A 16,586-nucleotide genomic window follows, 5' to 3' on the forward strand; every position below is an offset into this window, starting at 1 on the left:
CTCGTGCTCTATAGACGGTACATAGATGACGTCTTGCTGATATGGAGAGGGTCTGAATTAAATCTTTTAAAATTGTTCTCGGATATGAACTCTAATGATAAAGGTCTTGTATTTACCTTTAATCACAGCAAAGATAAGGCTGTCTTTCTAGATTTAGAAATTATGGCAATTAACAAAAACATAGAAACAAGAACACATTTCAAAGAGGTTAACTCTAACAGTTTTATTCATTTTAAAAGTTGTCATCTCCAGCAGTGGAAAGACAACATTCCCGTAGGCCAAAGTCTAAGAGTAAGAAAAAATTGCTCTAGACCTTCAGACTTTGAATACCAAATAGAGTCCCTAATCGAAAAATTTAGAGATAAGGGATACGATGAGGAAGTTGTCAATAGGGCTGTAACAAGAGCAAGGAACACTGATAGAAAGAGCCTCCTCACATATAAACAAAAGACAACCAAAGAGAACTCAGATTTAATTGACGTCCCATTTATAACGGAATACAATGTAGATCATGGCATTATGAGAAGAATTTTAAATAAACACTGGGCCATCCTAAAAGCTGACCCAATATTAGGAGATGCACTCCCTCACAAACCCAGATTAATTTTTAAAAAGACAAAAAAATTTAAAACAATACTTGCGCCTAGTTCACGTGAGACAAATCAGAAACCAAATTTCATACAAAAAGATTTACAAGGGGGAAAAATATCAGGTTTCTTTCCTTGCTATTCATGCAAGGCATGTACACATAGTGATAAAAGGAAAGTTATTACCATTCCAAATTCAGGAGAAGAAATCACTATTAAGCAATGCATTAGATGCACTACAAAGGGGGTAATTTATATTCTTAAATGCACATGTAATTTGTTTTATTTTGGGGAGACTAAGCGTATGATCAAAGACAGGATAAGAGAACACTTATTATGCATTGAGAAGGGAATAGTAGACACTAATTTATATAGGCACTTCAAATCTGTACATAAGGGCAATACCAAAGATTTAAAGTATTGGGGTATACTTCAAGTTAAGCAGAATTGGAGGGGGAATTTAGAAAAATTTTTGAAAATCAAAGAGGCTGAATTGATTTATAAACATAACACTCTGTTCCCGGCTGGTCTAAATTCTGAACTAGATATTTCCCCATTTTTATTTGACTAATAGCAGCTATGTAATGCACGTTTTTGCACCTTATTATATTACACATATAGTATCAATTTAGACCCACAATATGACTATCTTTACTATGCTCCAAGTACTCACTGTTTTTAATTTTAATTATTGTTTTTTATAAATGTTCTTATTAATTGTTTTTAATTAATTGTTTTTAATAAATGTTTTAGTACATAACTTTAATAAAAATAATTGTATAAATAGACACTATTAACTATAGGTATCATTTTTAAGGGAGCTCTGTGAAAATTAGTGATAGAGACTACTCTTCTCTATATAGTTGCTTGCCAATACCATCTTAAATATTAAAGACCGCCTTAGGTAATACTCCCAGGTGTGGTATAACCAATGAGAAGCAAGCTATACCTTTAAATGGAGATACACCTGTTGCAGATCATTCATCTTGAGAAAGCCCTGTAAAGGGAGAAACGCGTTGATGTACTGCAACAACCACTAAGATTTACTACTTGTAGCTGGAGCTACCAAAGTGTTCACTGAGGATTGTGCAAATTCGCTAATATAATTAGCTATTGGAAAGACTTGCAACTAACTCTCTGAACTCCTAATCAAGTCCGCTCACAGCCTTTATTTTGTACCTTGCGTGCTATCTAGCACTAAGAGCAGGTATCTGTCACTGGAGGATTGCTATACCATAGCTAAAAGAGTCACTATTACCGCTGTCGGCTGGTTCCGAATTTGGTCCAATCAGAGAGCCCGTCTGGGACAGCGCCCACATAAGGGACGTCATCGCGCTAACGGCTGTAACTTACCCACAGAGAACATCGAGTGGAAGGTCTGGGGTAAGCCCTTGTTTGCTAGCAAACCAACACGGAATAGAGCAATTGTAAGTGTACACTGGACTATTTCTATTTTGCACCACAAACTCTTTCTGCTATTGCAATATTTATATGGCGGCAACTTAAGAAGTTTTTACTTACGGAGACGTCCGTTTTTACTTGTTATTATTTTTGTCAATTAAATTGTGTCTCATTTTAGATACGTTATTGTCCTGTCATATTTCCAAGTATCAAACATATTGTCTTATATTTTGTAGCACCTTTAGCTGTAGCGCTCCTGGTTCACTCCCCTTTTTTATGTTATAAACTTCAGACACCTCTGCACCTTGTTACTTCCTTTCTCTCATTTACTTTGGTCGAATAACTGTGGTGGGAGGGAAGGGAGGTGATATTTAACAGCTTTGCTGTGGTGCTCTTTGCCGCCTCCTGCTGGGCAGGAGTGATATATCCCATTAGTAATTAGATGATCCATGGACTCATCGTGTCAAGAAAAAAATGTATCAGGTAAGCATAAATTGTTTTTTGGAAAAATCGATTGCAAACTGCAATTGAAAGAGTGTACTGGTAGCACTCAACAGCAAAACACTGGTGAATTGGCCTGATATGCCTAGGTACTCGGCCCCAGACAAGACGATTTAAAACTTAACTTTTATTAGTTTTATGATAAAAAAGAAAAAAGGGGTGTTAAAATTCCAACTAGTGTTGAAATGGGAGAATGTGACTCCTAGGGAGAATATTCTGGCAAATAGGTGATATGCTCTCCAGGTTGTGTTTACTTGAAGGGGAGGAAGAGATAATTACACATATAATAATTCCCAAAATTATAGGATGGTATTTCTTCCTTGTAGCTACCCCCCTCTTTTAGGTAGATTCCTCACAAAATACAGGGGTGAGTGAGACCACAAAATAGGGAACCCCTAATTATAGTTTCCGAATGGAATATACTTGTATAGGAGTCACGGTTGTGGATATTGTACTTTGAAATATCATGCAATAGTCCCCATGCACCACAACAGGTATTTAATTCGAAATAACAAATAAACCGGAATTGCTCTAATATGTAACCCCCTTCAAAAGGGCACTGTATTTACAGTTCTATACTGTTGAATGGACTCAAATAGCGGTGTCCTATCGGCTGTTCTAACTTATAATCATACCACAAGTGAATCAGAGTCAGTTCTCACTCTGTGAGAGTGTAACAAATATCTTCAATCCTAGATTCCTGGTTACTTTTTAATATTGCACTATATTTGTGCTTAACTTGTCTGTATTGATGATCTTAGATAGACAACGCGTTACCATATGTCCTAATAGGGAGCTATTGGTAGAATTCTAAAGGTAGTGTGAAGGTTACGTTAAAGTTATTAAGCCTAGGGGAAACCCCTTTTAAGATACCACCGGTTATATAGAACCCGCTATTTTTATATTATTATCAAAGTAATTTACTTGAGTATACAATGTTAGAGCAGTTCTAATAAACAGTAGATTCGTGTCTGTTCAGTGTGTTTGGTGCACTATATAAATCTCGAGATAAATTGTTACTCCAGGGTATTTATTGCTTGTATATTTGCAGTGGAGTCGTTGTACCGTTTGTAAATGACTCTCCGGTATTGTAATCAGTGTATTCCAGAATACCGGTGTTAGTATTAGCAGGGTCTCTATGTATTAGAGGCTTAATGTAGTTTAAGCTGAATCGACTCACGGCTTGGGTCTAAAGTACTTCGTATGCGGTTATGCACTATATATTTAAAGACCAAATGTAGTTTAAGCTGAGTCGGCTCACCGCTTCTGTCTAAGGTGCCTGTTTGTTATTGGACACCGTTCGGTAATTACATTAAAGAAGGAATTCCTTCATTAGTAAGGCTACATAGAACTGAAGTGGCTCTTTTTTCTAGGTCTCACTCACACGCAGGCATACCATTTAAGTTAAATTCTAATAAAACATTCTGCTACCATTCCACACAGTTGTTTAAGTTTAAAAAAGGAGAATAGTCTCCAGCTTCCCTGACATGTTTCGCCACTAAAGGCTTTGTCAAAGGTGGGGCGCCCGCCTTTCTGAGGGCCTTTTATTGGCTGGCAATTGAAAGGCTGGACTCTATCTTCGTTTCTGATTGGTTACCTTCCTTGCAATGTTATTGCTGGAAGAAGGAGGTGTGTTTGCCTGCCGTGATCTGATAGGCATCTGTCACTTGTATCCATTGTTTACTATCATGTAGCTGAGTAGATGTAAATCTATCTATGTATATTTTGGAATGAGAACCGGGGAGAAAAAAGGGGGGCACAAAGCTTGGAAAGTCAGCATTTGTGGAGTTTACCGGGTCATGAATGCAGGACACCAATGGTGGGGAAAATTACATAAGGCATCGAAAGTAATAATGATACTAATAACGAGGTGGTATAAATATTATAATAAAATCAACTGGGTGAAATAAGGTGCAATTTTCGCTAAATAACGGTCATCCTTCTAATTTGAATAGTGATTGTTGCTGGATGCATGAACAAGTGCCCTAGTGTGAATGAGGAGAAAACTAAAAATCGTGAAAAATAAATAGATGAAAATAAAACTGTACACACAAACTGTGCTTCTTAATTCAATTTCTAAGTGTTGAATGGTGCTAGTTATGACAGGTATTTTGTGAATAGAAGTATTTTACTATGTTTAAATTTACCGTGTACAGTAACGTGAAGGGGGAGGAAAAATGTTTGAATGGTATATTCCAATTCAATTTAATTGCTAAGCATGTGTGGAATGTGCTGATGTGCTGGTCCCTATGGGCTGTGTCTGGGTGCTAATGTACTAAGGTATCAAAGTGAACGTTGTGCTACACTTGACCTACAGTAAAAAATAATAATAAATACAATGAAAGTAATCTTATACGTGCTAGTGATCAACACTATGGGGAAAGAAAATCCCAAAAATAGAAAAAGGGGTGTGTGTGATTTAATCAACCATGAAAGGTTAGTTGAATTTGCTTTGTAGATTTATTAATCTACACCCACGTGCATAGGTGTTCTACTACTATGTATTGGTATATATATTTTTTCTACTTTCCAATTCCCAAAACTCCGGTCAGGTTTTGAAATTTTATAGAAAACAATAATAATTGTTTTGTTCATTTAACCCCCTTGGATGTACACTGTCCAAGAGGTAGATCCACCTGCACTCAGCTCTTAGTAGTGCTTGTTCTGTATTCCCCCCTCTTATGCCTAGAGATATTTTTTCTACTCCTTGGCATTTCAGCTCTCTCGGATTAGCATGGTGATTAGTTAGAAAATGGGATGCCACTGAAGTTATCATTTTTCCGTCATCCAAATCTTTAGGGGCATTTTTGATGTTTCTTACATGCTCCTGTAATCTGACTCTGAGTTGTCGGCTAGTCATCCCTACATAGAACTTGCGGCAGCTGCAGGATAGTACATATATTATGTTTTCAGATGTGCAGCTGATATAATTCTTCAGTTTGTGTGTACGGCCAAACCGATCTTGAATCATGTCTTTTTTACAGATATATTTACACGTTGAGCAAGTTCCACAAGGGAAACATCCCGACTGTCTAGCAGTCCGTGTTCTCCCCACTTGGTAGTGGCTGCGAGAAACCATGTCCTTGATATTCTGAGTTCTTCTGTATCCTATTTGTATCTTATCTCCAATGATGGGCTTAAGATCTTGATCCAAAGTGAGAATATGCCAGTGCTTGTTCAATATATTGTTAATTAATTGTACTTGTGGATTGTAGGTCAGGATCAGTCTGGTTTGTTCATCTTTCCTTTTAAACTTTTTACAGAGTAATTCTGATCGATTAGTTTGGATTGCTCTATTTCTGGCTTTTTTAATGGTCCTTTTACTGTACCCTCTGTCTTGCAGTCGTTTCTCCAGTAGTTTGGCTTGTTCATTGAAGAGAGATGTATTACTGCAATTTCTTTTTATCCTTAGAAATTCACCAACTGGTAGTGATTTCGTTGTTCCGGGTGCATGAGAACTGGTATTGTGTAGTATGCTGTTGGTGGCTGTTTCTTTCCGGTAAAGATTGGTCTGGATATGTCCTTCCTGATCTTTGAATATCTTAAGATCCAGGAAGTCAATCTCTGTTTGACTCATTGTGTATGTTAATTTTATATTCAGATCATTCTGGTTTAATTCCTGAAGGAAAGTTTCTAGTTTTTTACCTCTGTGATAACCTTGTATCTAAGCATCTGCAGACGTACCCCCTTATCTCAGTTCTTTTGTCAGACTTGCATTTTAGCCAATCAGTGCTGATTCATAAATAACTCCATGGGAGTGAACACAATTTTATCTATATGACAGCAGTATCTGTTAAAAATCTGTCAAAATGCACTGAGATAAAAGGGAGTTCAATGGCTTGGAAATTAGCATATGAGCCTACGTAGGTTTAACTTTCCACAAAGAATACCAAGAGAGCAAAGCAAATCTGATGTTTAAAGTAAATTGGAGAATTGTTTAAAATTGCATGCCCTATTAGAATGACGATAATTTCATTTTGACTAGACTGTCCCTTTTAAGAGGAATGTTGTCAGTAAAAGTAATTTGTTATCAACTCATTCTTCTATATCAGTGCTTTTTTACTCATGATTACTACTAGCGACGTGCATTCGGCAGTTTTGTAAAATCACAAATGAGGAAGATGGAGGTTGCCAGCAGCATTTCACTCTTTTCAGAGTCAAATTTCTTCTTCTGCAACTGCAAAACACTAAGATCATAGAGTGTTGCACTTTCCCAAGAATAAATCCGGCTCCGAAAAAAGCCGAATGCCACTGGTGTCCGCCATCTTCCCCATTTGTGGCCTCCCTAATTACAACTACAGCTGTATATATGGACAAGGTTAAATCTCCATAATCCTGTTGTGTGTAGCTGTACTTATGACATGAGTATTGTTATTACAGAATCTTTACGAATATAAACATATTTTTTAATCCGTGCAGAAAGCCATAATGGAATCAGATGAGGAATGGTCAATGAATAAGAAGTTAATAGATCTTTCTACTAAGGACATTCGAAGATCAGTAAGTAAAATAAATAAATAAGCATTATTGTATACTTAGAATATAATTCTAATATTGATACCTCTTTCACCTGTTGTGGGCACTTAACAGCTCCCTGAGGCTTAGATTGTGGCCCCAGTTTCTTCTCTGATGCACACACTAAACACATGCACTAACCCTGTATATCTCTTCGTCACTTATTCCAGTCTTCTGTACCATTTAATCAGCTTTGTTGGAATATTATAAATAAGTGATGGCAAATCACATATTTTATGCAACATGGTGGAGATTTCAGGTTCTACAATGTTGGACAATAAATTATTGTCACAGTCTTTTATGAATGTATCTGTTAAGTGGCATAGTCAGCTGCACATTATGCTCTTCCTTTTTTTTTTTTTTTTCTTAAAAAAAAAAATCATCTCTTATTCGCTGTCCTCTTCCTTTCTCCTCTTTGTCTCCCGCTCTGTTCTGTCCTTTATCATCTGTCGTCTCCCTCTTTAACTCCCCCTCTCTATCTCAATGATCCCCATTATATATTATTTGCCAGATGGGATGTGAAAAAAACCCTCCAACAATAAAAGCAATGTTCCTGCTTGAGGTGTCCTATTAAAACTAATGGAGTTTGCAGGAAAGGGAATCTTCACTGGGGAGAGCGTTATTAGCTGGCAGTGGTGGGGGGGGATACATGAATAATGAAATACTGTGGCAATACAAGTCAGATTGCCCTGTTTTCAGTATACACTATAATAAGATCACATCTGTTGTACTATACATGTTTTATTTTAGTAATAATTATTTTAACACAATCTGAACGGTTTTTAAATTATGATTTGTTTTATAAGCCCTATTGTAATGTATTTATCTCCTTTACTTAAATGTAGGGAACACCCCTTTGCAAGACATTGTGTTACATAGAAACATAGATATTGACGGCAGATAAGAGCCATAGGCCCAGCAAGTCTGCCCGACCTTACCTAACAGTGTTCTCAAAGAAACACTTTAGAAAATCAGGCCTAGTGTCAAATCTATCAAGCTATCATTTCACCCGTCTGTTCTCCTACTCTCTCACTCTGTCCCCTGTGTCCTCGCCCATCTCTCCTTTTCTCCTGTTGCTCTCTCTTCTCTCCCGTTGCTCTCCCTTCTGCTTTCTTTCTTTAGATACTATGATCAAAAACTCGCCGGCAAGAATAAATATATTTTTGATTTTTTTAAAATGTTATATTATACTGTAGGAGTAAAGAAACCCTGTATAGAAATCCTGTATAGTGACATAAAACCTCTCTCATCCATGTCCTTTTACTCTGTTTTCTCTCTTTCCGTCCCTGCCTTCTCAGTTTCTCATCTCTCCCTCTCTTTCTCCTCTACCCTCTCCATTTCTCATCTGTTGCCTCTCTCACTTCTCTCCTTTCTCTTGTTAAGTGTATCCAGTCCACTGATCATCCATTACTTGTGGGATATTCTCCTTCCCAACAGGAAGTTGCAAGAGGATCACCCACAGCAGAGCTGCTATATAGCCCCTCCCCTCACTGCTATATCCAGTCATTCTCTTGCAACTCTCAACACAGATGGAGGTTGTAAGAGGACTGTGGTGTTTTATACTTAGTTTATTTCTTCAATCAAAAGTTTGTTATTTTTATTCCAAATTCTTTTTATTGGAGAAATTATAAGAAATTTACAACATGAAATCAGCCAGAACGAACCTGTTACAAACATTCAGTTTCGTGAGCAATATCAAAATCAAATAAACAATATTTATATAAGGCTGAAGGGAGAGTGGGAAGGAGCAAGAGGGGGAGGGAAAAATGAGGGTAAGGGAGGGGAAAAAAGGGAAGAGCAGACAAAAGGATTAATTGGAAATAGGGTGGGGATGCCGTTTGCTCATATTTGAATTAACAGAGGTCATATGTATCTGCTAGAGTCGGAGTAATGGTGTGTCTGGGTCAAAAAGGAATAGTCATAATAGGGTCTATGAATGAGAGTTAGGATTGGTTAGCTGAGCGGTGTCGTGAAAAGCAAATGATAAGTCGAGAGTGGATTTGAGGTATTGTTCCCACATATTCTGAGCAGTAATAAAATGGTCCCTGTTATCTAATCTATATGCCCTATATTCCTCTAGCTCTAGAAGGTCCGAAAACCTTGGCTCTCCATTGTGTAAGAGTGGGGGGGTCTGTGGACTTCCAATTTTTGGCTATAAGGGATTTGGCACTGTTTGTGAAGATGCGAAACAAGGTGATGAGTGGTTTGGAGGGGAGCTTAATATTCTTATTTAAAAGGTATAGCAAGGGGTCGCAGGGTAATGTTTTTTGGAAGATTGTCTCTATTTCCCCAATGAGGGATCTCCAAAAGGAGTTGATGACATTACACCACCACCACATGTGGCCCATGCCACTGCCCACGTGGCCACAGCGCCAACAGCGGTTAGTAGTTGTGGGGTATAATTTATGTAGTCTGCGTGGTGTAAGGTACCAATTGTGGAGTATTTTGTAGTTCAGTTCTAGCAGGCCCGCAGAGGAGGAGGAGGATTTAGTGTTGATAAACATAGAGGAGGCCATCTGGGGGAGAATAATGACCCCCAGTTCCCTCTCCCAGGATTCCATAGAATGGGGTAGGTTGCCGGGGGGGGAGAGGTTAAGATGGAGTAAATTTTTGAGAGGGTGTGATTAAGAGTAGAAGTGGAGGAGAATAATTTTTCTAGATTGGTCAGGGGTCTCAACATGTTGAGATGTTGGCTATGGGATGTAATGTAATGGTGGGTCCTCCTGAAGGTGAACCAGTTGTGGGCCCAGGTAAAGCCTGACTCTATAAGTTGAGACTGTGTCAGAAGGTGCTCGTTATCAGTGATATGGTATATGGAGATGTCAGCCGTGGGGGCAGGGTCCTCAGAAAGCCTCCCACAACTCATGATTGAAAAATAGAGATGTCAATGGGGAGGGCCTGGATGAGAGGTAAGGGTTAAGCCTATTGATCTTTTCCCATTGGGTCAAGGTTTCTTTGGTAATTGGGTTCACTATTCCTTCCGGCACAACTCCGCCCCCCGGATCCCAGCAGCAAGACTGTAAGTTAAGCCCAGTATTTATGAGCTCCTCCAGGACAACCCATCTTTTCTGGGATCTGTGGAGTCTCCAGTCCACAATTCTCTGTATAAAGATGGCATGGTTATAAAGGTTAAGATCAGGGACTCCCAGACCTCCATGGATACGGGGACTCATCATAAATTTATTATTAATTCTTGAATGCTTACCACCCCAGATAAAAGATGTGAATAGTTTTTGTATGCTAGAGAGAAATCGGGGGGGGAGGGGTATGGGTAGAGTTTGCAACAAGTATAAAAGTTTGGGGAAGGCCGTCATTTTAATTGCATTGATTCTACCCATCCAGGAGAGGTGTCTGGAGTGCCAGGATGAAAGTTCACGCTCTAGGGAGAGTTTTAAAGGGGCAAAGTTTAAATTGTATATGGAGTCTATCTCCTCGGTGAGGAGGGTGCCTAAGTATTTTAAGTGAGATGTGCATTGACGAAAGGGGCAGGATGAGCTAAGTTGTTGTCTAAGGATTGGCGGCAGGGATACCCCCAGATATTCGGATTTGGAATAATTGATCAGGAAGTTAGTCAGATTATTAAAAAGTGTGAGTTCATCTATAAGGGCTGGTACGGACGTTGCAGGGTCAGTGAGGGTGAATAGCACGTCGTCTGCGAATAAGGAGAGTTTATAGGATTCCCCCCTGATCGAGATACCCTGAATTTTTGAATTTTGTCGGATTCTGGTTGCAAATGTTTCCAGAAGGCAAACAAACAATAAAGGGGACAGGGGGCATCCCTGCCTAGTACCATTTGAAATCTGAAAGGGTGGGGAGAGGATGCCGTTGAGAGATATTCGAGCAGACGGGCAATCGTACAGGGCGAAAATTCTATGAAGCATAGAATCTCCAATGCCCAGGGATTGAAGGGTGGCTCTAAGGAACGGCCAGCCGACGCGGTCGAACGCTTTTTCCGCGTCGGTTGAGAGAAAGATCGAGGGGAGATTTTGCTGTTTGGCATGCCAGAGGAGGAACAGGTTCCGGACTGTATTGTCTCTCGCCTCTCTAAAAGGGATAAAGCCCACTTGGTCACGGTGAATTAATTCTGGGAGATAACGATTTAATCTAGTCGCTATCATTTTCGCATAAATTTTAATATCTGCGTTCAATAAAGATATTGGTCTGTAATTAGGGATACTGTCAGGGGACTTGTTAGGTTTTGGAATAACGGAGATGTGGGCTTGAAGGGACAAGGATGGGAAGGGGACGTTATTGACGATGTCTAAGAAGTAGGCCAAGAGGGGGGGGGGGGCCAGAATGTCTAGGAATTTAGAGTAATATGAGTGAATAAAACCATCTGGGCCAGGGGCTTTGCCGGAGGGGAAGGATGGGATGGCTGTCTGGAGTTCTTTTAAAGTAAAAGGGGAGTCTAGGTCTGATTTTTGATCTGTGGAGAGGGAGGGCAGATCAATAGATGTTAGGTATTCTGAGATGGCCTCCTGGGATGGAGTGGCTCTTTCTTTATGTAAGTTGTATAGCTCCTCATAAAAGGTTTTAAACTTGTCGGCTATATCAGAGGAGGAGTGCCAGGTTTTTCCTTTAGCATCTTTTATGTGCATGATGTATTTTTTAGAAGATTTATTACGGAGGAGTCTCGCTAGCAGTCTACCTTGCTTATTTCCCCCCTCATAAAATCTCCTTCTAAGAAAGAGGGCCCTACGCTTAGCCTCAACCCCCAAAAGAAGGTCTAGCTGCTTTTGTTTGTGTTGAATATGGTCGAGGAGGGAGTGTGATTTAGGGAATCTCTTGTGGGAGTCTTGAAGCTTTGTCAGTTCTTCTAGTAGATTTTTAAGGGTTAGAGAGTGTAGCCGTCTCTTATCCGCTTTGATTGCAATGAGGTCCCCTCTGATGACACACTTATGTGCCTCCCAGATATTAAGGGGGGAGATCCCAGGTGTGGAATTTAATCTAAAGTATGAGTTAAGTTTATCTTGTAGTTGTATTTTGACCATAGGGTCGGACAATAGGGACTCATCTAATTTCCAAATATAATCTAATCTCTGGGAGGTGGGCCACGACAATGTGCAACTAATCCTAGCATGGTCAGACCAGGTTATGGGGGAGATGTCAGTGGCTTGCACTAGCATCAGACTAGAAACGTCAATCATTATATAGTCAATACGAGAGTAGGATTGGTGGGGATATGAGTAGAAAGAGTAATCTTTTTCCTGGGGGGGGTAGATCCTCCAGGTATCATGTAAATTTAGTTTAGAAAGGGAGGCCTTCACCGACTTTAGGGTTTTTTGGGGGACTGATGTGTGACCGGAGGAACAATCAAGACCAGGGTCCAAGGCCAGATTGAAATCACCCCCCAGGATCAGGGTGCCTCTAGAGAGTTCTGAAATGATATTACAGGACTGGTGGTAAAATCCAGTAGGGTTGGAGTTAGGGGCGTATATGTTGGCGATGGTTACTGTCCTATTAAACAGCCGGCCAGTGATAATCACTAGTCTACCCTCTCTATCTCTGTAGATATTGGAGGGGGTAAAGGGAATCTGATTCCTAATCAATATGCCCACCCCGTTGTGTTTTGTCGAATGAGAGGATAAATACACCTGGCCAAATTTTCTAAGGGATTATAAGGGCTCCCTACCTTTTTTGAAGTGGGTTTCCTGAAGTAAGATGATGTCGTGTTTGAGTTTTTGAAATTCCCTCATGGCCCTCGATCTTTTCTGTGGGGTGTTGAAGCCCTTTACATTGTGGGAAGCGATGGAGATGGATCTGGGGTTCCTATCCATGTCTATGTGTGTGGATGGGCGCTGAAGTCAGGAGTAGGGAGGTGACGCCTAAGAGGGTAGGGCAGTTATGAGAGTAAGGTAAAAGGTCTATGGTGGGCCAGTGACAATGGGAGGAGAAGATGGCAGGTGAAAAGGTAAGTATATAGTGTGGAACATAGTAATATGAGCAGACACGTAGCAACCAAATACACCTAGTGAAGAGATAAACAGAGGTGATAGAGATATATCTATAATGACCTTGAGCAATATGATAAAGGCACATGGAAATGAGCATAATACGTTTGGAGCAAAACACACAAAAATAAACATGAACAATTACAGCAGAACTTGCATGAATAAACTGGGCAAACAACAACAAAAAAAGAAAAACAACCTGGTCCAGGCCACCGCGACATGCACCGTGGCCTGGAAAGGGCGTCAAATACATCATCCAGGGGGGTGGAATGATGTTATGGAACCTAAGGGGTGAAACTTTATTAGGTAAGCAAAGATTTATGGCATAATTATAACGTGAGCAACACACACATATGGGCAAATTAGCATGTAGAGTAAATCTGAAAAGCAGGTTAATATAAGCCCAGGTGTAGTGGGTATATACTGTACCAGTCTAGTGTATAAGTCACTTGCGGATTTTCTTCGAAGGAGAAAAACTTGGAACAAATCCCTCAAAGGTATTGTGGCAAAGGGATATGAATGGAGCAATTAGCCTAGGGAGTGAGGCCAGTAGGTAGCTTTCAGTGGGAGGTTATTAAGTGGTCAGATCAGGATCCTGTAGAAGTGGCGGCAAGGCCTGTTCTGCGTCTCTTAGGTACTACTCTTGACCAGCTGGGTCTCTGTTCTTTCGGTGCCTCTTCATCCGACTGTATCAGGTGGTGCTGAGTAGTGATGATCGACTCAGGAGGTTGCTCAAATGTAAGGTTAAGTCTCTTGGAGATGTGGTCCAGGTCAGAGAAGCTTTTATAGGTAAGTTGGCCACCATTGTGGGAGATAAGGCTAAATGGAAAGCCCCAGCGGTATCTGACATTGTTTTCTTGCAAAGTTTTGGTGATAAAGCGGACCTCTCTTCTGCGTTGGATCGTCTGAGGGCAGAGATCCTGGTATACTTGTAGGGAGTGATTATGGAATTGAATGGTCCGTCGGGTTCTGGCAGACTGCCAGATCTCTTCTTTTGTGGTATACTTAAGAAATCTGAGGATAACGTCCCTGGGTGGGGCAGGTGGTTTAGCGGGAGGTCTTAGAGCCCTATGGATTCTCTCAATGTCATCGTTCTGAATGAGAGGGGCTTGGGGCAAGAGAAAGTGAAAAAATTCCGTAACATATGCCCTGAGTTGTTCAGCAGAGACATCCTCTGGGATCCCCCTCAGGCGGAGATTATTTCTTCTTCCTCGATTCTCGAGGTCTTCGATTTTGTCGTTTATGTTTTGGATCATAGAGTCGTGTATAGTAATGTTCTGAGTATTGGTGCTGACCATATTGTTGAGATGGTCCTGTCCTTCTTCAAGAAATTCCATTCTGGAGCCCAACTCGTTAAGGTCTTTTTTAAGATCTTTAATTTTATCTTTAATAAATTTCTTTAAGGATTCTATATCTGATTTGGATGGCAGTCCCGCTATCTGTGACTGAATAGATTGTAGGGAATCTTGGGATAAAGAAGGATTAAGGATAGTGGAGGACGGCTCTGTGGATTGTGTATTATCCAGTGTTACAGTCTCTTGAGGGTGAAAAAATGATGAAACTGAGGGGCCCAGGGTTAATGATTTTGCGGGCTTATCAGGTTTATTTCCTTTCTTACTTGTCATGATGAGAGAGGTTGGTGGCGTAGTGAAAGTTTATGGAAAATAGGCTTATGGTAAAGAAAATGTCCTCTTGACTCCTCCTGCACAGAGTAGCAAAGTGTGTCTTGGAGGTCTGATGAATAAGGCTATTATAGTCTCTCTGGGTTAAGCTCAAGGTCCCAATTTCTGTATAAGGTATCAGTCTATGTGTTAAATTTCAGGAGGGCTTGTTAGCTGGAAATAGAATTATATTGCAGGGGGCTCAGCCAGCAGAGCTGCAGCAGTTTAAAAATGTGTATTGGTGGGGACCGGCTAAACAGTGTCTCTAAAGAAAGCGCAAATATGCTGGCCACTCAGGGAGACTAAACAGGTACTGCATAAAAATATGTTTCCTGGAGAGGTGAGAGTGGAGGCCCCCTGTACTAGTAGCTTTTAGGAGAGAGAGGCTCTTTTACGGAGGGAACCAGGGCCCAGATTATGTATGCGTAGTGGTGAGTACCTGTAGTAACCACGTGGGAGGCAGTTACGGGTCGGGCCGCCGGCGGATGGTGTAGCCGGGGGGAATCCGGTCCGACAGAGTCCTCTAAGAGAGCCGGTCAGGAGTGTAATCGGGTAGGAGGTTCCACGGGGCAAGCAGAATAAGCGGCACGAGTCACTGTCCAGGGCTCTGCATGAGGGATCCGTAGAGCGGTAAGATGGCGGCCGCAGCTCTTGTTACAGATAGCTGCGCAAAAGATCTCCCTCGAAGTTGCGAAGTGATCGGTGTGTCTGGGTTGTTAGACACTGATTAGGATGAAGTGTCAGTGGTAATTGGTGGCATTTATGCCAGTATTAATGCCCAAAGGTCCCAAACAGCTCCGGAGCTCTTTTACAGTGCGTCCATGCACCAGCACGGCGTAGCTCCGCCCCCAAGCCAAAAGTTTGTTATTTTTAAATGGTACCGGAGTGTACTGTTTATCTCAGGCAGTATTTTGAAGAAGAATCTGCCTGCGTTTTCTATGATCTTAGCAGAAGTAACTAAGATCCTTTGCTGTTCTCACATATTCTGAGGAGTGAGGTAACTTCAGAGGGGGAATGGCGTGCAGGTTTTCCTGCAATAAGGTATGTGCAGTTAATATTTTTCTAGGGATGGAATTTGCTAGAAAATGCTGCTGATACCGAAGTAATGTAAGTAAAGCCTTAAATGCAGTGATAGCGACTGGTATCAGGCTTATTAATAGAGATACATACTCTTATAAAAGTGTAATTTAAAACGTTTGCTGGCATGTTTAATCGTTTTTTATATATGTTTCGTGATGAAACTTATTGGGGCCTAGTTTTTTCCACATGGCTGGCTTGAATTTTGCCTAGAAACAGTTCCCTGAGGCTTTCCACTGTTGTAATATGAGTGGGAGGGGCCTATTTTAGCGCTTTTTTGCGCAGTAAAAATTACAGACACAGACATCCAGCTTCTTCATGCATGATCCAGGACTTCTCTGAAGGGCTCAAAAGGCTTCAAAAGTCGTATTGAGGGAGGTAAAAAGCCACAGTAGAGCTGTGGCAGTTGTTGTGACTGTTTGAAAAACGTTTTTGTCATTTGTTATTCCGTTTTTGGTATTAAGGGGTTAATCGTCCATTTGCAAATGGGTGCAATGCTCTGCTAACTTATTACATACACTGTAAAATTTTTGTTAGTGTAACTGCCTTTTTTCACTGTTATTTCAAATTTGGACAAAATTTGTGTTTCTTAAAGGCGCAGTAACGTTGTTTTATATTGCTTGTAAACTTGTTTTAAAGTGTTTTCCAAGCTTGCTAGTCTCATTGCTAGTCTGTTTAAACATGTCTGACACAGAGGAACCTACTTGTTCATTATGTTTGAAAGCCATGGTGGAGCCCCATAGGAGAATGTGTACTAAATGTATTGATTTCACCTTAAACAGTAAAGATCAGTCTTTATCTATAAAAGAATTATCACCAGAGGGTTCTGTCGAGGGGGAAGTTATGCCGACTAACTCTCCCCACGTGTCAGACCCTTCGCCTCCCGCTCAGGA

At 40.6% G+C, this 16,586-nt stretch overlaps 1 protein-coding gene across 3 annotated transcripts in view; it reads left to right on the forward strand.

Annotated features, from left to right (window-relative positions):
• Positions 1-16,586, forward strand: part of CWF19L2 (CWF19 like cell cycle control factor 2) — an 803,233-nt gene that overhangs the window by 676,433 nt on the left and 110,214 nt on the right. For all 3 annotated transcript variants that reach the window (XM_053708563.1, XM_053708564.1, XM_053708565.1), the window contains exon 16: positions 6,909-6,989. In XM_053708563.1, coding sequence (XP_053564538.1) covers positions 6,909-6,989 — 81 coding nt within the window. The remainder of the gene's footprint in view (positions 1-6,908; positions 6,990-16,586) is intronic.

This window comes from Bombina bombina, chromosome 3, assembly GCF_027579735.1.
Source record: "Bombina bombina isolate aBomBom1 chromosome 3, aBomBom1.pri, whole genome shotgun sequence".
Taxonomy (NCBI): Eukaryota; Metazoa; Chordata; class Amphibia; order Anura; family Bombinatoridae; genus Bombina; species Bombina bombina.